Source organism: Procambarus clarkii, chromosome 92 (assembly GCF_040958095.1).
Source record: "Procambarus clarkii isolate CNS0578487 chromosome 92, FALCON_Pclarkii_2.0, whole genome shotgun sequence".
NCBI lineage: Eukaryota > Metazoa > Arthropoda > Malacostraca > Decapoda > Cambaridae > Procambarus > Procambarus clarkii.
In genome coordinates, this window is record NC_091241.1 from 8,984,648 (window position 1) to 9,008,055 (window position 23,408).

General features: G+C 39.5%; 1 protein-coding gene across 2 annotated transcripts in view; it reads right to left on the bottom strand.

The window, feature by feature from the left end:
* Positions 1–23,408, bottom strand: part of LOC138359723 (sodium-dependent proline transporter-like) — a 30,614-nt gene that overhangs the window by 734 nt on the left and 6,472 nt on the right. Inside the window, exons 3-15 of one of the 2 annotated variants that reach the window (XM_069319287.1) lie at positions 22,307–22,505; positions 21,486–21,771; positions 21,122–21,268; positions 20,595–20,733; positions 19,590–19,724; positions 18,977–19,080; positions 14,828–14,952; positions 13,653–13,830; positions 13,162–13,297; positions 12,524–12,655; positions 10,476–10,643; positions 9,991–10,096; positions 181–9,823 (exon numbers count right to left, since the gene is read on the bottom strand). In XM_069319287.1, the coding sequence (XP_069175388.1) occupies positions 9,705–9,823; positions 9,991–10,096; positions 10,476–10,643; positions 12,524–12,655; positions 13,162–13,297; positions 13,653–13,830; positions 14,828–14,952; positions 18,977–19,080; positions 19,590–19,724; positions 20,595–20,733; positions 21,122–21,268; positions 21,486–21,771; positions 22,307–22,505 (1,974 nt within the window). In that variant the 3' untranslated portion in view covers positions 181–9,704. Of the gene's footprint in view, positions 1–180; positions 9,824–9,990; positions 10,097–10,475; positions 10,644–12,523; positions 12,656–13,161; positions 13,298–13,652; positions 13,831–14,827; positions 14,953–18,976; positions 19,081–19,589; positions 19,725–20,594; positions 20,734–21,121; positions 21,269–21,485; positions 21,772–22,306; positions 22,506–23,408 lie in introns of those variants that run through there. The other variant, XM_069319288.1, reaches the window with a different exon arrangement.

Consider the following 23,408-nt stretch of genomic DNA (forward strand, 5'->3'; position numbering starts at 1 on the left):
AGTGATATACTGTGTAACTCTACACCCTGGTGATATTAGTGTAACTCTACACCCTGGTGATATTACTGTGTAACTCTACACCCTGGTGATATTACTGTGTAACTCTACACCCTAGTGATATACTGTGTAACTCTACACCCTGGTGATATTACTGTGTAACTCTACACCCTGGTGATATACTAGTATACCTCAGCTTGATTAAATCATCAGGACAAATGGGGGGACCTTTGGCAAGCCGCAGGCTTCTTGTCCATGTTGAGGCCACTATATAGTGGCCCTCAGGTAAACTCTGGATACCTGTGTAACTATACACCCTTGGCAATACCTGAATAATTCTACACCTGTGGTGATATTTTCCTAACTCTACACATTACCAATCTCTTTGTCCAGTGGCTCCACCCAAGAGAAGGAAGACAATCTGATTACTTTAAAGGCAGAGAACATTGGTCCTTATAAGTGTTAAGTGTAGTGATGAGGTGGTCAAATCTGCTTGGTTCAGTGTGCTTTGGTCATGATCATTGTATCAGTTGAGGTTGTTGTGGAGAGTGCGCCAATTTGGGTCATGGTGACGAGCGTACCAGGTCAGGGCGTTGTGTCGTGTTGTGTTGGGGGTCATTGTACCAGGTTCGATCATTGTGTCATAGTCATTGTATCAGATAAGGACGTGTCAGTGTATGAGGAAAAGTAGTGGTTGTGTCACCATCATACCACGGCAAGGCTCACCATCACAAGGTTAACACCATACTGCAATTATATAACATCTAAATACGGCAATTACAAGTCACCTAAATACTGTCACTGTAATTGCTATCAAACTACTATACTTATATTATAAGTGTCACCAAGTCACTGTTACTAAAAGTGTCAGCACAACACATTCTCCAACTCACAGCACCCACCATTACCTTATTATTACTGGCTGGACTACAAAGTGCACTTCTCTTTTTAAGCAGTAAATGCCTTAACTTTTAACGAATAGTGTTTTGATGCAACTTTAAAATCTTAAATATATTTTAAATTTAACTGGTTTTTGCATGATTTAAATCCTCAACTATACACCCTTTATCAGACCCCTTTGCTCAAGACCTTTTGTCAAGGGTGCCTTAGTTGGTGCAATGCCAGCCACATTTGACAACAAATTCATTTTACAAAATCTTTGAATCTCTTGGCTGCATGATTACGCTGTCAATAGCAATACAAAAATAGATACAGCAGTTAATTTCTGGTTATAGCTTTGAGCATTTTCAACATCAGCATCACAAACGGTTCAGTTCCCCCTGGAGTCAGTCTGAAGAGAAAATGACGCCAGTAGAAGCGCGAGAGAATAAATAGTTTACTGTACTACCGTATGCAATATACCCGGTGTTTACTCTAATAATTTTGATCTATTCTAGAAGTTATTAAGTCTAAAATTCATTAAAAGCTTTGGCTAGACAATACACGAGAAATTAGGCCACTGACACTGCCGTTTTCTCTAATTACCAGTTTAGGGGCAAGTGAAGGATACAAAGATTTAAAACTTAATGCAAGCAACAAGCTTATTAACATTTATATATTAATATATATCCTTCTATTTATAAATCTAGCTGTAGGATACAACACTTTTTAACTGTAAACATCTACATTTATTGTAAAGAAAAAAACTTCACCCTATGGTTGAATCAGTTGTTTCTGATATACTGTATTTTATATATATATATATATATATATATACTGTATATGACTGGCTTCCATTACAGGCGATGAGTCACAATAACGTGGCTGAAGTATGTTGACCAGACCACACACTAGAAAGTGAAGGGACTATGCTGTTTCGGTCTGTCCTGGACCATTCTCAAGTCGATTGTGGATCAATCAACTTGAGAATAGTCCTGGCAGGAGACAATCGACTTGAGAATGGTTCAGGACGGACCAAAACGTCGTCGTCCCTTCACTTTCTAGTGTGGGGTCTGGTCAATAATCTGCCATTACAGTTGTAACCTACTGATTGTTCACTGCTCTGGGTGCCTCATTACCTGCTCTGGGTGGCACACTCCTACACTGGCGACAGTCTGAGAGCCCAGGAATACCCCCAGACTCTGGCACTGAGGTGACAGTGTGGGAGTGGCAGGGTGTGCCTTCTTATCATTGACAAATAATCACTATAATATTTAGCTTTGAATTATGAGTAGTCGCCTGTGGCAAAGTGATAACGTAATCGCCTGTGGCGAAGTGGTAACACAGTCGCCTGGCGTTTCACAAGCGTTTTGGACTGGGTTCATATCCTGGCAGGAGAGAATTTACTAGGCACCAATCCTTAACTGTAACCTCTGTTTAACCAGCAGTGAATGAATACCTGGTTGTTCAACAATTTGGTGGGTCGTATTATGGAGAAAATTAGGATTAAGGACTTGTCAGAAATGCTATGCATGCTAGTGGCTGTACAAGAATGTATTAACTCTTGAATATATAAATAAATAAAATGAGAAAGCCATGACATGGCTTATGTGAGGATTCTGTTAAGGCCTAGTGGTATTGTGTGTACAGTGTACAAGTTAGCTTGATCCTCATACCAGCACTGGAGGCTTGCATCGCAGGTATTACATGTATGGTGCACAGCTGGCCTCCTCCGCCTCTTAACAGCACAGAAGATTTACATTGCAGGTACTGTCTATATAGAGCAAAAACTGACCTGCTACTAGCAGATCGTTGAGTGCACAATGTGGCTTGCGTGCTATTAACGGCACTTGGAGGATCACATCATAGGTGTTCTGCATGTAACTGTCTACTTCTCATTATCATAATTCTCACATTACTCAACATTTGTTAAAAAAATACATTATTAATTGTCAAATTATTTTTTTTGCATCTTTCCTCATTCATGAAGTTTCTAAACATTCTCATAGTACAAATATATCTTACAGAACAATGAACAATAAATCTGTATTTTACACAATTTTAGTTATAAATATAAACATTTACAATTACAGTGTAAAGAATATAAATAAAATCTTCCAAGACTGAATAAATATTGTAGAATTTAATAAAATAAATATTGTAGCAGTTGATTCTTAAGCTTAGTAACATATATGATATAATTAATTAATGACTTATAATGGGATAAATTAGCCAACCGACTAACACAGGTCTTTGCAACATGGATCCACAATTTAACATATTTCAATGATAAGTAGAGTTAACTCTAGAAAAGCTTATTACAGTATATCAAAATTTGAAGTCCAGAAAAGTCATTGTTATTTTAAGTATGAGGTCAATATTATTGCCCAAGTTTATACAATTTATATAAAAAATAACATATGGTCTTACTGTTTTCCCGATATCACTTTCAAAATATGAATAGCACTCTGGTAATGTACAGTGACTGTACACTTATAACAAAAACATCGGCGTATCACTCTGATGGCAAGGCCTTCACCTTTCCACCTTTGTCAATGAGATAAATATATGGCTTTACATGTGACACTTGACTTTACATGGGTCATATATGGCTGTACAATGTATATTAGAGAAATATAATCAATACAGGCAACTTTAATATTTACAGTTTTAGTGTACTTTAGTGTACATTAAATAAATAAATAAAAATACATAGTATGTATGTATATATATATTATATAAATACCTGAATAGACAGTGACGCCTCTCCTTACGAATGCCCCAATTTACGAACTTTTCGGGTTACGAGCCCAATTTCTTCGGAAAATTGGAATCAGTTACGAATTTTGCCTCGGGAAACGAATTTGTTGACACACATATGGCTGACCTAGCGCGTTGGGGCACGGCGATCGCAACCTGTACTTGAGGTCGATCTCAAACCCATTGTTGATGTGACGACTTATATTGAATTTTGTAACTAGCTCATCAAGATTGTAACTTGCTTAGCTAAATGAATTGTGGGGTTCAGTCCCTGAGCCCATTATGTGCCTCTGTAACCCTTTCCACTACCGCCCACAAGATGGGTATGGGGTGCATAATAAATGAACTAAACTAAAAAAAAAAAAACGCCTCAGTTTACCAGTGCCTCCCACCTAGTGACAATCGCGCCTGAATTTTTTGTAAAGAATTTCAATGTTTTTCAGATTTTGGGGTATTTGAACATCAAAGTTATTATTATACATCTCGCCATGGGTCCCAAGAAAGCCAGTGGTAAGGTTCAATCCTTAAATTGTGGCCTGAATGTGTTTCAGCACTAGACTTCGAGGGGTTTGAGCCTGAACCTGAAGTGCCTATTGTTGAAGAAATTGTTACCCTGGGCCGAAAATTGGGCAAATCATCAATTGCATATTATATATAATATGTATATTATATATATATATATATATATATATATATATATATATATATATATATATATATATATATATATATATATATATATATATATATATATATATATTTTTTACACTGTATACTGTATATATGTCATGCCTTAAACTAACAGTGTTAAGTTACATTATAACACAGAAACGGTGCTAAAAGCTAACAATACAAGAAGCCAGGTTCACCAAGAGATGTATGGCCTCCACCTTCAAGAACTCCACCCTCGCGGCCTCTACACACACATGGCCTTCACCCTCACAGCCTCCACACACATGGCCTCCACCCTCAGGGCCTCCACCCTCATGGCCTCCACCCTCATGGCCTCCACACACATGGCCTCCACACACACGGCCTCCACCTTCATGGCCTCCACACACATGGCCTCCACACACATGGCCTCCACCTTCACAGCCTCCACACACACGGCCTCCACACGCATGGCCTCCACACGCATGGCCTCCACATGCATGACCAGGCACAAGCTTGTAATCTTAAGTAAATCAAAGATTACGAAGAGTACTGCAGATATGAAGGTGGTCACTTTAACCTGGAACAAGCCCATGGCTATATCTATTATGTTATTGGAATGCTCTATAATCATTCTCGATGAGTGAAGACGTTGCAGGAACTATGAAATATATATTTTGCGCTAAAAAGCAAAAATGTATTATCTGAATGTTAAATTATCGGGCGAGAAGTTAGTACCATCGTCAGTGTTATCATTCTGAGGGATGACTAGTGGGTAGTTTTCTGTAAGCTGCACAGATGTTAGGCTACGTTATCAACCACACAGAGGCTATGTACACAGATGTTATACTGCGTCATCAACCACACAGAGGCTACATATACAGACGTTAAGCTGTCATCATCCACACAGAGGCTACATACTGTACACAGATGTTAAGCGATGTCATCAACACCACAGAGGCTAGGTATAGATGTTAGGCTATGTCACCAACCATACAATTACCTGCAACTGCTAGTTATAAATTGACAATTACGACCAAACACTGTTAGAGTGTAAGACCTGCAGTAGCCCCCATGGACTAACTTCCCACCAAATGAGTACGAACACGCTCAGAAAACAAACACAACATGCTGACCATGCTCAAGTAACATTTAATCAACAAAGGATAAACATTAATTCCCTGTTATATCAATGTCATTTGCCCAGCTTTGTCCAAGGAGAATTTATGCCTGCCGTCCTAAGTTTTGTCACACCACATTACAATACCAGGCCATTTTAGGCCTGGATTATCAAAATTTCAAGTAAAGCAGTACCAGCATAGAGTACAACCAGATCACAATCCCAGAAAATATTCATAATGCCATGTGTAATCTTGTGACATTTCGAGGAAAAACTGCTGCAGTGCCTATATCTGAATGTATCACAGTACCAGGAAACAACAACTGGAAATCTAACAATGGTCAGTACCATGAAATACTGGTACCTGTATCAAAATCCAACAGTGGTCACAGCTCCATGGAATACTGGTATCAAAGTCAAATAGTTAAGGTAAATCTTCCATGTAATACTGGTATCAAAGAGTTCCCAGGTCACATTTCTAAGGAATTTTGGCATAAAGTCTGAAAAGTCACATTTCCATGACATTCCAATATCAAAGTACCAGTATTTATGTCACATTTTCCTGGAATACCACCAGAATCAAGTCCAAAAGGGCATCACACCTGTAAGCAGCTCTCAAAATAACTACTGTACCACAATGCCTACCTTTTATACCACTGAGTGTGATAGAGAAGGGGGGGATATAAAAAGCATTCAAATCTCGCGCTTCATAAAAGCCTAACCAAAGTGACATGTAATGATAACTACGTCAATATTCAAGTTGGATTCATTACATTAGCCTGTATCTCGTGCAGCACCGCATATAGTAATAAATAACGAGTAATGTTTTAAATGGTCTTTCCAAGTCTAGTCATGTTAATCCATCACTACTCTATAAACAAACCTAACCTAACAAGAATAAGAGAGAAATTTGTGTTTTTGAATGATGCTCTGTGTGAGGTGTTTGACTTCAAGCTTACAGATGCATCTGGGGATCTTTTTGAATACAATACTACTGAAACAACCCCAAACGTTTTGTCACAATACTTGTATAATTAGAGCAACAGTAGCCAATATAAACCCAAACAATAATGACAGACGATGACTAATTGTGCTGTATGTAATACTGTACAGTACTTGCAAAATGCATGAGACCTTAATCAAGCCCAGAGATCACACTTGGAGTCTCAGTTCTGTTCATGTGGGGTGGAGAGATGGGAGGAAGGGAGGGTGGAGGCTGCCTGTAGTGATGGGTGCCTTTTGTGTAGCAAATGTAACGGGAAGGTGACAAGGGGTCTGTGGTCCCAGAGGGAAGGTGACAAGTAGTCTGTAGTCCCAGAGCAAAGGTGACAAGGGGTCTGTGGTCCCAGAGGGAAGGTGACAAGGGGTCTGTGATCCCAGAGCAAAGGTGACAAGGGGTCTGTGGTCCCAGAGGGAAGGTGACAAGGGGTCTGTAGTCCCAGAGGGAAGGTGACAAGGGGTCTGTAGTCCCAGAGGGAAGGTGACAAGGGGTCTATGGACTGAGGCAGAGGTGATGGGTAGGATGGAGCTGGAGGTGTGACCTTCTACTATACCATCCCCCATCCTCATTTCTCCACTTCTCGTCTCCCCCCTTCCTCCCTTCCCACCTCACTTCCCAGGAATGGAAGAGGTGACATCACTGCAAAGAAATATTGTATTCACAACACTGGAACATATTTTACATGGATAATTGGTGTATTTATAGAGGAGAAATTTGGACAGTTTGCATTGCTAAATATTATCACATGCAATGTTAAAGGTCCACTGCCAGTCTTAAGATTTTATTAATATTCCAATACTGTATTTCAAATGGCTAAAACTAGATGACAGACTGGATATTATTGCAAGACATTTTTAAGGTCCATTGTGAATTTTAGGCAGTTCTTACCATGCTTTGACATAACTTGACGGAGGTTATGGGAGTTTTCTACGCATGCCCGGCCACATGCCCGGCCCGGGCCCAGGCTTGACTCCTGAGAGACTTATTATATTTATGAAATATAACATACAGAGTTTGTGGTGTTAAGACATTGCTTGGCAACATGTTATTTTGCCTGAAATGTTTGGTGTAATAGTGGCTTCACAGATTATGTAACTCCTGTCCCTACAATTGTACATTATTCATATGTTCTTTGTACATACAGTACATTCTTTTGAATAAACAATGTATTGTATTATCACTGAAAATACAATTAATGTGTTACATTCACAGTGAACTAAGTTCATGTACATTGCATTAAGTTCATTACATTGCAATTCTGTTCTTATTTACAGTGCATATTCATTTACATTGCAAACAAAATATTTGCAGTCAACAAAGTTTTATTTATACTCCAATTCTTGATATTGTTTAAGCCATTTTCAACTGGTTGAACACCTGCATTACTGAAGAAAATATACTTTTCATATAATTCTGCAAGCATTTGTTTTTCATTCATCTGAACATTTCAAGTAATTTTCAAGACATTTTAGAATTCACTACAGTTGAGTGAGCATTTCCATACTGCTATTTATTGCTCAAAATGAATGCAATGAACTAAACATTTTAATTATATTGAAATAGCCATAAAATATTTTGAGAAATATCTGATACTCTCATGAACACTATCAGTTAGATGTCAATTATACCAGTATAACGTGCTGAATGAGGCCTATTTTCAATCAATTCCCACTAGCCTAGCAATGATAGGCCCATGCTATATGCCTCCATACACTAAAGGTCTACTGTACTTTCATAATTTTTTAATTGGTTCTGCCTTTCTCTAATTGTCTTATCAATTTGTCTTCATTTATCTATAATATTTTGGATATTGTTTGGACAGGGAACAGTAATCAGCTGGCCTGCACATGGAACCCGACGGTCACCCTGGCAAAGACAACCTTAGAGCCCCAAATGTTTACACACAAAAACACACATGAACACATATACAAATATATATTTGCATATAATTGACTAAATGCATATACAGTGTGTGTCTAATTACCTAATAAATAAATATAAATAAAAGATAAATAAAGTGTGTGTGTGTGTATTGTATTAATATATATATATATTTATGAGAGACATTGGCAACATTTATGGAAATTGCAATCAATGGTACATTAAATCCTAATGAAATATATAAAATACTCAGAGTTAATGAAATGTATATAGATACAGTAATGTACATTATTTAATGACGTATTATGTAAATGCCAATTTAACTTATGAAATATATTTTCTGTTAACAGAAGTCTATTTGTTTCATTACTTGAGAGAGCTTTCACGTTTAAACAGCATATACAGTACGTAATTGGGAAAGTTGATTTTGTCTTGGCTTGTTTTGTCTTGGTGCTTAATTTTGTTAAGACCTTAATGTGAGGATGGAAACTTTGTGAGCAAGACTGATGGGACTATAATCAACTTCCTTAAACAGATCAAGTTAAAACTAGACTAGAATGACAATTAGTTTTTTATTCGAGTCAGGCTGTCGTGGGTGGTTATATTCGTACGGAGTGCATCCTTTAAGTGTGACTTCCCTTGTCTATCAGAGCAAAATCTTTTGCGACGACCCGCAACAAGTACCGGTACATAGGTAAAAAGAGCGTGTATGTAGAGGATTTGAGGTCTACTCCATGACCAATAGCTACTTAAATCCATGTTTAAGGGGAATACCATCTCCAGAAGGAGAAGCCCTGTTTACGATCTCAGGGTAAGGTCACCTGTAAGAGACTTGTTATACCTGCAAATGACATCATCTACACTTAGGTAATGTATATCTCCAGAGGAAGATTGGCTCCAATGGAGTCACATAAATGATCTTCACAGGTACTACAGTGCTCTTTGCTAAAGGTCAAATTGATGTGAGTTTCTGCAAGGTCTCCTGGTAAGATAAGTACCAGTATCAGGCAGAAAGCTAATGAGAGTACCAGGGACAGCTGGTCTAAATGAGATATTGTACCACATTGGAGACAAATAAAAAGGGGCCAACTACCAATAGTCCCAATAGGGTCAAAGCCATTTGGCATTGTCTTCCATAAAGTAGCCACTAGCAGGCCCCCCTGAAAGGACTCGATCATTTACTACAGACCAAACAGGCAGCCATTACGAGACTCCAAGTAAGGCCAAACCATCTGATAGCCACTATATTTTATAGAACATCAGGCTAACCTGACCCAGTTGAATTGCAACTAGGAGACATCAGGAGGAGGCCATCTTGCATAGTTCCCCAAAGGTAGCCACTAGCAGACCACAGGAACACATGGTCTTCTGGTTACCACAAACAGCCAGAAGGACGTGGTGTCACGATGCAGTAGTTTAGACCTTGGCTCTAGTGGGGGCCTTCATGTGGAGACCATCATCCTCCTCGTCCTCCCATTCCTCCGACACCCTCGTCAGGTATGGAGACTCACGGTCCATCTCATACTCCTCATCATCTGTAACATCAAACACGTACATTTGTGTGTGAATGTGTATAATATTAAATATATATATATATATATATATATATACTTTTTTTTCCTAATGAGCCCATCTTCATTAAAAAAGGAAAAAGAAAAAAAAGAGAGACTGTGTGTGTGTGTGTGTGTAACTGGGGTCTCACCGCAGGCCAGAGGTGTCTTGGAGTCAATGTAGTTGAGAGAAGCATCGTCGCGGCGCTTGTTCTCAGGACCCCATTCAGCCTCAGGTCGGCACAACTGCTGCACACGCTGTTAGGGGAGAAAGTGCAATGGTCAATGGATAATGGAGATGTGTGTGTGTGTGCGCGCGCGTGTGTTATCAAGCAGCACCACTCATCCTATGAATGAACATACGCTATAGTAGCATGTTCTTCCAATAGGAAGAAAATCAATGGGTTGTTCATTCTATCACTATACCCAGTGATAGGGTAATGTATACAGGATAGATCACTGTATAATTATACCCAGAATAAGCTGAAACTTATTTAACTTATCTCAAATGAACAGACTGGATGCCAAATGAGTAGGGGAAATAAGTTATTGTTGATGGAACCTAGTGAGATAAAAAGGCAGATTGTATAGCATATACACACACACTATCAAATGATGAAAAGGATTAATCACTCACCGCCCACAGAGGTCCACTCTTGCCAGCCATAAGCCAGGCTGCACGAATTGGGACGACAGCAATGCAGGATAATGAGATCACCCAACCCAGGACATCCGCCCACACGGGAAAGTGGTACGTACCATAAAAAGATGGGGAGTAGTCGATGAATGTGAAGACCAAGATGAACTGTAAAACGAGAAAAAGGGAGGTGATAACATTTGCCTAGGAAAGGTATACTGTTCAATGGAATAATTAAACATTCAGTAAAAGAACTGACTTGAACTATATGGGGTAAGCTAACATTCACTAGAAGATGCAGTGGTATTCACAAGAGGTAAGCTAGCATTAGATTAAGAAACTGACATTAATCTAGGCACTCTACCTGTACTTAAAGTAAGTTAACTGTCTCTGAATTTAAAATAGCACAAATTGAGGTAGTGTGCTTTTGACTGAGGTAATTCGCCTTCGTGCCAATCAAACATTTACAGAGAGGAATCGGCAATCTCAAAGGTAAGCTTCTGTTTTTATGCATTCACTTCATTAAAGTTGCATTTGCACAAGAAGTGCAATATTTATCATTACAATAGGAACATTTTTTACAACAAGATCAACAACAAATTTTAACCCCCTAAAGGTTCAGCTGCTTAGATTAGCTAAGGAGGATTAGGATTAGCTGTGGAGGATCAGCCAAGACAGTTAACAACGATGCTGGTAGTTTTTCTTATCAAAGTAAGATTTAATATATAAAAGGGGCCCCAGTAGTACAGTTGGGTTCATTTTCAACACACGACCAAGAATTCCAGGTTTGAATCCCAGGCGGGACAGAAGTGTTTGGGCGCATTTCCTTTCACCCAATTCACCTGTTCACCTAGAACTAAGTAGGTATTCAGGAGTTAGTCAGCTTGTTGTGGGGTTGCATCCTGGGAATGGTGGGAGGGGGGGGGAGGGACTTGATATAAGCCTAACGTGTATGAATACACTCCGGCTGCCAGTCTCCTGACACAATGATTTATTATATCATTATTATATCCAGCAACATTCAGCAAAGACAGTGACAGTTGACAATGGTAGTAACAAACCAAACTAAATACTGTAATAAAATAATATTGTAAAACTATTAATTTTGTATATAACCATCAGAAGGAAAGGAAACGTTGACAAGGAGAGTGGCAGATTAAACAATGAAAAAACAGCTAAATTTTACAAGAACAGTAACATGAACATTGATATCATCATTATCATCGTCATAATAATAATAATAATAATAAAATAATTGCAATTGCCTAGGGAAGTTAGCAAGAACAATGAGTTTTTTTTTAAATGAAAAAAAATATTTGATATATTCAGCAAATTAACAGCAACATTTAACATGGAATACAATGTTGCAGGAAAAATGCAAAATTTAACAGGTATAGCAGATATGACTCGGACAAGAACAAGAAAAAATATATAAATTTTTAAAGAATGTATTATCCTACAATTACAATGCAAACAACATTTAACATAATCAGCAAATTCAAAGTTTTCAGTGTTTAAGAAAAACAACAATATATGCCAGATTAGCCACAAAGAGAGCTGGAAGAAACATTGAGGCAGCGGATAACTCCATGAAGGTCTGTAATAATTATTATGGAAGCATCTAACTACAGGGGAGCCGGTCGGCCGAGCGGACAGCCCACTGGACTTGTGATCCTGTGGTCCCGGGTTCGATCCCGGGCGCCGGCGAGAAACAATGGGCAGAGTTTCTTTCACCCTATGCCCCTGTTACCTAGCAGTAAAATAGGTACCTGGGTGTTAGTCAGCTGTCACGGGCTGCTTCCTGGGGTTGGAGGCCTGGTCGAGGACCGGGCCGCGGGGACACTAAAGCCCCGAAATCATCTCAAGATAACCTCAAGATAACAGTACCATATTAGGATATCTGAAAGGAGCACTGTTGCAGCATCTAACTAGTGTACAAGGAGATGTTGAAGAAACACTAGGACAGCTTCTAACAATGAGGTGTTCCAGGTCTGTCACAGCATCATCTAACAACAAGGTTTGGAAGGACTGCCAGGGCAGGTACTCACAAAGACGCTGAGAGGGGTTATATACTTCCAGCAGTACTTCCAATAATAGTGGGGGAAGGGCTTCGTCCCCAGCATGAGTTTGATGTCATTCATGAAGTTGTCAACCCCGTACACCCAGCAGATGGCAAACAGCTGTTGATGGGGAGAGAGAGAGATCAGCAATCAGTTACGTGAACTGGGTAATGGGACTCGGGTTATGAAGATAAAGAGGTTAACAGAATTGGGAGAATAAATATAAAGAGACAAACATTATGTTATGTGACCTAGTGACAAAAATTAAGAGAGGTAAACAGGGTTTTCTTCATAGTACTAAAAGGATTACTTGGGTTCCAGTGAGAACCTTTGAGATTTCACGGAGTAACTTTAAGAACTTGAGAGATTTAATCAGGGTAACATCAAGGCCTTGTAAGATTTAAAAGTGCTAGCTAATATTCTGTAAGGTTTAATAGGATTTCTACGTCCTGAACCTAAAGGTTTATTGGGTGAGCTTCTATGTCCCAAGATCAACAAATTTTAAATGTTGCAACTTAAAGCTAATTAGAGATTTAATAGGATAACTTATCATTGATAAAGTCAATGAAAAGTTTAATGAGTAGAAAGAGGAGGAGGAGGAAACAGAATTGAACAGAGCTGCTCACCTCAATACAGCCGATCATGAGGGCAGAGTAGGTGCCAGAGTAGTTGTCCAGCAACTGCAGAATATACATGCCATGTCTGGTGCACATTGTCAGGCCTATCAGGCATCCTACCACACACACCGTCAGGCAAACCTTTCTGTCAAAACCACAACCAACACATTAACATCACTCACATATTGTACTCTTGATACATCTTAAGTTTATATCTACCCGGGTATAAATGCTAAGCGGTCAATTGCACATACAGTATACACACACTTATTTATATCCACATGAATATGCATGCCAGGTAACCTCTGCCCGAGTATATGCTCACTTACGGAAACATCACGGCAGGTGAAATTCATGCCCGAGTCATATCATCACACTCCATGATAAGTGCATAGCTCTGAACATTATGGTACCTCACATGTGGTATCCACACAGAGCTCCAAGATTATGGCATCTCACATATGGTACCCATATAGAGCTCCAAGACTATGTCAACTCACTTGTGATGTTTGTGGAGTTCCAGAAAATCAACAAGACAGGTGATGACAGTCTGCACGATGGTGAACTGGGAACCGATGCCAAGTGTGAGCAGCATTATGAAGAAGAGGATAGACCACAGGGGAGAGATGGGGAGGCGTGCGACTGCCTCAGGATAGGCCACAAAGGCTAACCCAGCACCTGTGTGGAATAAAATCAAGTATCACATAGGGGTTAGGAGGGGCACACAAATACCATACTGTGTGACAGTATGCATATCATACTAGGGGGAAGATGCAAATGTTATATGAGTGAAACGTAATACAGAGGGGCACAAAGTCTTCCCAGTCTCACTCTCCACAGGCTCTAGATCGAATAAACGAGTGAATTCGTGTTTTCCCTGAATCCTGTGTGAAAATAATGTCTATTCTTCTGACCATGATTCCTAACCCAAGCTACCCCTGGGAAGCTTTGATTGCTAATGTGTATGTAGTTTTGAGAGCATACTTCATTCTCCCCTTTCTGCCACTACATTAATTAAATATGTTTGTTTTAAGCTGTTCTTTGGCCTGCAGATCACAAAACTTTGACATCACTACTGACACCTGCATTATTTATGACTAACTGTGAAAGAGTAAACATTTATAAATACAAAAATTATTATCATCATTATTATTATAGCATTATTACTAATAAGTAATGGTAATGTCTTCTCACAGACATAACATAGGATAAAAGTCCACATTTATGTATTTGTGAATTTTATGTAAAGATTTACACGAATTCTCTCTCATTCTTGAGTGCCTTGTCAAGGTCTGAGTTAGGACGAGACTTACATCTCAATGACTATTGGCATTAGTCGTTGAGATGTAAGTCTCGTCCTAACCACGTACTGTACTCAGACCTTGACAAAGCACTCAGGAAAGTGAGAAAGACGATGTAAATCTTTACATAAAATTCACAAATACATAAGTGTGGACTTTTATCCTATTATTATTAATGTCACTGATAACTCAAAACCTCCAGAAATAACCTACAATAACTGTATTTACACGATATAAAAAAAATTATAGGCATAATAATAGTATTTAATAAATAAAACTTGCAATATTATTATTATTATTATTACATAATTACAGTACTAGTATTATTTACATTTTCTCAAAATCTTTAAAAAAATAAAAATTATAAAACTGACCCTGAGCCGCCACCTGATCGACAGGAACCCCGAGTTCGTGAGCCATGAAGCCAACAATGCCGAAGATGACGAACCCTGAGAAGAAGCTGGTCATGCAGTTGGCAACACTAATGATGATGGCATCCCTGCAACAAGGCAGAAGATAAGAGATAAAACTGGTGAGATTCTTCGTTGGATGACGTGATAAAGGGGAGGTGAGGGGAAAGGGGGTGAAAAATGAAGAGAAATAGGAAAGAGAGAATGACACACACACAAGGAGATAAAAAGAGTTGGGTAGTAAATGTCCTATTGTGTTTATAAAAAAGGGACTTGAACAGTCTGAACCGTCATAAGGATTGAGCAGGAGGTGGATATTAGTACCACGAAGGACAGGTGGACATAGCATACTAATAGACAACCAAAATTTGGTAACCATTTCACAACGCACTCAGGCAACAATAACCTAATGTCCTTATCATTTTCAAGAGCATCACATTGTCAAGGGATACAGATATTCCTTGATAATGTGGTGAAACACAAAAACATTTAGAATTTTCATTTCGTTTTTCTAGTGGATATTTACGCATACACATGCATACTTTAGGCTTGCATTGAGGTCCCCTAAGATTGAACTGCTGCCCCTTCCCAGGATACAACACCACAACAGTTGCCTAACTCCTAGGTACCTATTTACTGTTTAACAGACAGAGGCATTAGATGAGGTTATCTTGAGGATATCTTGAGATAATTTCGGGGCTTTAGTGTCCCCGCGGCCCGGTCCTTGACCAGGCCTCCACCCCCAGGAAGCAGCCTGTGACAGCTGACTAACACCCAGGTACCTATTTTACTGCTAGGTAACAGGGGCATAGGGTGAAAGAAACTACTCATTGTTTCTCGCCAGCGCCTGGGATCGAACCCAGGACCACAGGATCACAAGTCCCGCGTGCTGTCCGCTCGGCCGACCAGCTCCCCAGAACACGTGCGAACAGAACACGAAAAGAACACGTGCCAAACCATTTGCTCTCCTTTCACTGTACTACTTGCTGATCCATCCCTATCTAACATACAGTATCTGTGCATGGGGTTCAACCACTGTAAATTACCTCAAGCCCATCATTCCCCAGCAAAAATCTGTTATCATAATTATAACAATCACTATCTTCAGACAACACACAGCCCCTCTGTTTAAATCCCTGAGAAGAAGGGATTTGCCCTTTTGCTCTACGCGAGGTTTCTGTCCACGCTGAGCTGGCCTTAGGACACCTGCGTTATCATTTGACAGATGTACCGCCCCAGTCAAACTCCCCACCTGATATGCTAAACACACCCTAACTCCACACATTCTCTTGTGTTATTTATATGTACAAAATCTTATTCCTAAATACTAATACAGTACTGATTTGAAACTCTTCCTTGATAGATGTAACAGAACCAATGAACACTACACCAGAAATAAATATCTCTTTGACATTCCTAGAGTCAAGACTAAATCTGTGCAAGCACTTCATGCAAATAAAAGGACCCAGTATATGGAACTCGTCTCTTAATGAATTAAAGCATTTTCCAACCTATACTTTATTCAAAAGTACAACCAGAAAGTACCTGATTTCATCCTCATAGTTCTCCACTTTGTGCTACCCCACTCACCCAATTTAGTACTGAACTTAAGGCATTCAACTTCAACAAAATAATCTATTCTATCAATTTATAATGTAGTTATTATGTTAAACTCAAACTCTCTTACCTTTATTGTTTAGCTTAAGGACCTGCCTGAAACACCTGATTTACCTGAGGGCAACTAACCCTAGTGGCCTCGTTGAGGACAGGAAGCCGGCAGCTTATCGAAGGTCCCCCCATTTGCCTTGATGGTCTTTTCCGGGTATATTTTTAAACTCAATACAGTTTTGGCTGTTACAGCTTCAGCGGGTAAGCAGTTCCATAGGTTAATAACCCTGTGGTTGAAAAAGCATCTCCTGTCCCTCAGTCCTACATTGTGGTTTGTTGAGCTTGAAACCATTGCTCCTTGTTTGTGTTACATCTGACCTTCCGAAGAAAATATACGGATCAACATCCTCTAACTTGTTCAGCATTTTAAGTTTCAACGAGATCCGCCCTGTCATGCTTGGTTTGCAATGTTGTTAGCCCTGTGGCCTTTAAGCATTCCTGATATGAGAGATGACACATCTTTGGAATGACTTTTGTTGCCTGGTGTTGCACTTTCTCCAGAGCAGCTATATCCTTTTGAAAATGAGGTCTCCATGCTTGGATACAGTAATCCAAATGCACCTGAGATTTATACAGTTGAACCATTACCTCCTTTTCCGTGCAGTCAAAAGTATGCTTGATTATCCCAAGAGTTTGGTTAGCTTTTCCGACTGCTACAACCCACCTGTTGTGCAACTTTTAATGAATGGTGGATTTTGACTCCAAGGTACATTTCTTCATCAATCTCCTGTAATGTAATGCTATAATTTGGTAGTCGTGGCATGGGTTGTTATGCCCCACATGCAAGGTCTTGCATTTGTCGATATTAAAAAGCATTTGCCAGTCTTCTGACCATTTGTGGCGTTCATGTAGATCTCTTTGTAAGGCTTCACTATCATTACCATTTCCCACTTTACGTTGCCATAAATCTGTGTCATCTGCAAATTTCATTATATGGTTTGTAATATTCTCATCTATGTCATTGACGTATGTGACAGAAAGGGTAGGTCCCATGGACCCTCATGGCATCCCACTTATCACATTTCTTCATTCATATTCATTTCCATTTAACATTACCCTTTGTTTTCTTTCCTTCAACCATTGTTTTATCCATTCTAATATTTTACCATTTATTCCATGGGCCTGTAATTTCCTTGCCAGTCTTTCATGTGGTACCTTATCAAAAAGTACCACATGGTACTTTTGTGGTTTTTAAGGTACTTTTCCTGCCCGAAACGCTTTGCGTAATAGTGGCTTTAGGCATTGTATGTACTAGCTCTATCTATAAAGCCAACAAACTTTGTAAAATCTCTTTATGTATGTACCTTACCTAAATAAAATTATTATTATTATTATCAAAAGCTTTAGCAAAATCCAAGTATACTGGTGGACAAAGGAACCACCAGAGTTCCTTTGTCTGAGTAGCTGGTTACAGTTTCCAAAAATGTGAGCAGGTTTGTAAGGTAGGATCTGTTTTTAACAAACCCGTGTTGTGTTGAGTGTTCAAGATTGTTCACTGAAAGATGGTGAATGATTCCCTCCCTGAGGATTCTCTCCATGAGCTTGCAGATGTGTGATGTAAAGCTGATTGGTCAGTAGTTTTCTGCTGAGCTCCTTCTGCCTTTTTTGAAAATAGGGTGACATTTGCATATTTCTAATCTAGGGGGACTACCGCTTGGTCCAGAGATTTTGAGAAAGTAGTTTCAGCAGTAGGCATAGTTCTTCTGCCAGACTTTGGATTGGATTCCATCCACACCTGGGGCTTTTGAGTCTTTTAATTTATCAATTTCTTTCTAATTATTTTGCATGTTATGGGTATATCCATAAATTGATTCTCTCTTCCTCCTTCAAACATTTGTGTGGGTGATGAGATGTCATCCAACCTTTCGAGTGTGAACACTGATGTAGGATAATTATTTTGAGTATTTGCAGCCCTTTTATCATCCATTATAGCTTGGTTAGTTTCATCTATTATGGGTCCAGCGGAGTCCTTTGTTTTGGTTTTTACCTCTTATATAGGCACAGAACGATTTTGGATCTTTCTTTATGTTTTGGCCAATTTTTCTTTCGTAGTTTCTTTTGGCTGAAATGATTTTTCTGAGTGGCCGAGTTTAGTGCTCTTTTGTATAACTCACAATAAATGATGTCCATTGTGGATTTATATATTCTCCAGAGGTCCCTCTTATTTACCAATACTCGTTTTACAACCTGTGTCATTCATATAGTTCTTTCTTGTCTTTCTTCTTTTTGCTCTGCAATGCTTTTCAAAATGTTATGCATGTTAGCTTTGAAAAAATGTTACACTCAAACCCCAATGTATGTACTTGTTACATCTCAACCCAATGTGCCTTCTTGTGTATAAACAAATAAATAAAATAATCTGTCCTACCCAGGAACCGAACAGGCAATCCCTGATTTTGAGTCAAGAACAAAGCCAACTGTACTAGGAGGGAGAGCATGTATTACCTTAGACAATTATTGGTGAACTTGTTATAAGATGCTAGCGTGATGAGTCCTCCCCAGCATGGTCCAAGCGAGAAGAAAATCTGCATGGCTGCATCTGCCCACACCTGTGGCACACGTCAGTATAAATGGCACCTAATGCAGACGAGGAGTCACAATAACGTGGCTAAAATATGTTGAACAAACCACACACTAGAAAGTGAAGGGACGACGACGTTTCGGTCCGTCCTAGACCATTCTCAAGCCGATTGTGTCTTCGTTACTTCACTTTCTAGTGTGTGGTTTGGTCGACAATGTTACCTAATTTTTTTTTTGTGTCTTAAATGTTAAGTTTGATTTACACTGTTGTTCATCTATTCAGTCCAGCTAGAAGTCTTATGATTTGTATAGTACTATAATTATTAATGTAAATTGTTATGAATAAAGCCTTACAAATATCACAGATAAGCATTCAACTGCAGTATAACCATATGCCACCTTTGTGGTACATATGAGAACTGAAACTGGCATCAATCACTGATCTTGGCACTAGGCACTGACCCTGGCACCAATCACTGACCCTGGCACTAGGCACTGATCCTGGCATCAATCACTGACTCTGGCACTAGGCACTGACCCTGGCATGGAGAAGATGGTGCCACCGAGGAGTGATGTAGAATGAGATGCCTTGTAGGTAGCCGGGGAGAGTGACAGCCCTGGCAAACAAGATGATGAGGACGGTGTAGGGGAAGAGCGCTGTGAAGTAGACAGCCTGAAGGAGACCAAAACATCTGAGCAACAAGCCAGTAATTGCTTTTAGTAAACAAAATCAATTTTCATCTATACATATAGACAATTTGTTTCAGTAATTACAATATATGTAAATGGTTTTCTGGGGGAAGACCCGGAGGCTCCCCGGGTCTCCCCCAGAAAATGGGGTTTCATTACATTCAACGCTGGTGTTTTTTAAGGTAGAGTTCTTAACCTAACTAATAATTGTTTTGTACAGATTAGGTTCAAAATACTTTTTACTTTTAATTTTTATACTTTTACTTTTTTTTTGAACCTTAACCTTGAAGTGAATAATTCAGTCATTACTTTTCTATGTGAAACTCTTGAAGATTTAAAAAAAAAATACATTAATGAGTTTATTTCCAATTGAGAGGAAAAACATGAAGGAAAAAATTTATATAGTTCTTGGATTAAAAGAATTTCACATCAATTCTGATGTTGATATCAGTTCCTAAAATTTAGTTAAAAAATTTACCCTCATGATTTTATATTTATTTTTATAGGATCTGAGAAAGAATCAAAATTAATATGGTTGACTACAGATAAACACCAAAATTAATCTCAAAACTTAATACAGTACACATCTTTTATAATTTTTTGGGCACATTGATGCTATATTCTCCAAAAAATTTCTAATTAACAACTTTCATGTACAATACCAAAGTTGATTTTTTTATTAGGCAATACAGTAATAGCCAGAGGAATTTCAAACCATGGTAAATAAGGAGATTTATAAGCACAACCTAATTTTCTAAGAGTGAAAAACCTCAATTGATGTAAGCCGCACCCTATACGTCAACTGACATAAGCCACACTCTTAGGATTAACATTCTTGTGGAGAATGATTCACCTTTCCCATACTGGAGACTCCCCTGAAGAGGCCCAGGAAGACAATGACCCAGGAGAGGATGAGGCAGAGACACAGCCGCCACTGCAGGCTGTGGCCTTCGTCATCATGGAACCCCTCAGAGATGTCCAGCATGAAGTTACTGAAAGCATAGCGAGGTCAACATTAGAAGGGTAGCACAGCGAGTTCAGTATAGTGAGATCAGTCATGACACCAGTCAGCACAGTAAGATCAAACTAGTCAGGTTGGTCACCATAGTGAGGCCAGTTTAGTGAGGTAATTATAGTCAGCATAATCCTACCAGTATAGTACGGTCAGCATAACAAGCATAGCCAGGCCAGTATAGTCAACACTCAGATCAGCACTGCTGTTAGTATAGCATTAAGTGCAGTCAATACTGTTGTCAGTATAGTATCGAGCAGAGTCAACACTGATCAGTACTGTATGGTCAACATAACCATAACCACCACTGTGCTCAACCATCACACAAAATTGTCAAAAATCACACAGTGGTCAACTGCACTACTCACTGGAAGAACTCGTCTGCAGGAAGTTTCAAGCTCTGGGCCGTCACGTTGAGGGACTCCCAGTCTTTATGTGTAACTTGACTTTCGAAGTAGCAGGTGCCGTTGGTGGCCATGATGCCCTCGTGTGCTGTGCAGTTTTTGGCATCGAACCTGAAGAACAGAAGGCAAGTGATCAGACATCCGATAACATTGGTGTTGTGGTTAGAGTAGTTACAGTAATGTTGTTGGAAACAATAATGGTAACACCTGATGAAGCAGAAGTAGGCAGAGTTATATAGCAATAAGGGGATTAGCATCAAATAGTGTTCACTACATCCATTACATCACACTAACGATTATCACCACCACAGAGTACATGAAGACTGACCTTCTACAGGCAGCAGTGTTCCACCAGTGGTCACACGACTGCCAGGGCAGCTCGGCCGTGAAGGAAGAAAAGAGGTAGAAGAGTGCCCAAGCGATGATGACGTTGTAGTAGAGCGCGATGAAGAAGGCGATCATGAACATGCCAACGCCCACACCCTGGAAGAGTGGCACCACCTTCCAAATGGTGATGGGACCTTCCCTTCCAAACTGTCCCAGACTTAGCTCGAAGAAGAAGAGAGGCAATCCGGTGATGCAAAGCATGATCACGTACGGTATTAAGAAGGCGCCTGTGTGAGAAAAGGAATATACAAATTTTAATTTTTAACTGATGGTTCAGGACAGGATGCTGCTAGGATTCAGGGCTCAGGAGAGGATACTGTGGGGGGGGGGGTGATGGTTCATAGAGGGATGCTATGGAGATGGAGTACTCAGGAAGGCATGCTGTGAGGATTGATTGGTCAGGAAGGAATGCAGTGAGGATTGATTGGTCAGGAAGGAATGCTATTTGGATCAATAGTTCAGGACAAGATGCTGTTGGGATTGATGATTTAGAACAAAATACTGTTGGGATTGATGGCTCAGTACAGGATGCTGTGAGGATTGATGAATCAGGACAAGATGCTTTGGGAATTGATGGCTCAAACAGGATGCTGTGGGGACTGATGGCTCAGAATGGAATTTATTCATACAAATTCACACCTGCCCATTGCTCACACACCTGTCAATCAACACACCATTCCACCTGTCCATCACTCACACCTGTTCACCTCCCACAACTCCCCACACACCAGTCCACCACCCACACCTGCCCCCATTACCCACCTCCTCCATTGCGGTAACACAGGTATGGGAAGCGCCAGATGTTACCGAGGCCGACAGCAAAGGAGAGACAAGAGAGGAGGAACTCGATCTTGCTTCCCCACACATCTCGTCCCTCGTCATTGATGCTGATGCTCTTGTCATCCTCGGCCCGGTTCACAGTGATTCTGATCTCGTTGGCGTCCGTCTCCAAGGCAACGGTCTGTTGGGACATCCAGCGGTTAGTTCTCTCGTTCTCTCTCTCTCTCTCTCTCTAACTCTCTCTACCTCTCTCTCTCTCTCTCTCTCTCTCTCTCTCTCTCTCTCTCTCTCTCTCTCTCTCTCTCTCTCTCTTTCTCTCTCTCTTTCTCTCTCTCTCTCTCTCTCTATCTGTTATGATCAATGATAGTTTATTTAGTTGTATATATACAAGAAGGTACATAGAGTTTGTGAGAGTACACAGCATTGTGTTTGCATTCTTTTAAAGTCACTAATATTAAGTAATATTAAGTAAGTAAATTCTAGCAATGTTTTTATAATGTTAACAGGTACATTGTACGAAAAAAATGAGAGAGACACTAGTAGGTATATTAAAGTACACTGATAGCTCTGATTGATAGCATTATGATAATAATAATAATAATAATAATTTTTATTTAGGTAAAGGTACATACATAAAGAGATTAGCTATAGCTATAGACTGATAATTTGACAAAGATTAATAGGCACAATAAAGCATATTGATAGCACATATAAGATGACAGCAATGATCACAATGGTAAAGTTGTATATGGCTTAGGTACATAAATATTGTATCTGGGAAAAACACCTGGAAATTATGATCCATCAGTCATTGAAAGTTGTTGAACAAACAGGAGCTGAGGTAAACAAAAATTCAATCAAACTTTAGGAAAAAAAATCAAACGAACTTTTGCTTCAGAGGTCAAAAACGAACTAGTTATTCACCTGTAGAAGTCACTGGAGCGTCCCCATCTGGTCTACTGGATGCAAGCATGGAGATCTTATCTTCAGGACATATATGCTTTAGAGAAAAGTTCAGCACAAAGTAACAAAAATCCGCCCCAGAACTAAGTCAACTTTCATACCAAGACTGGTTGCGGGCCAC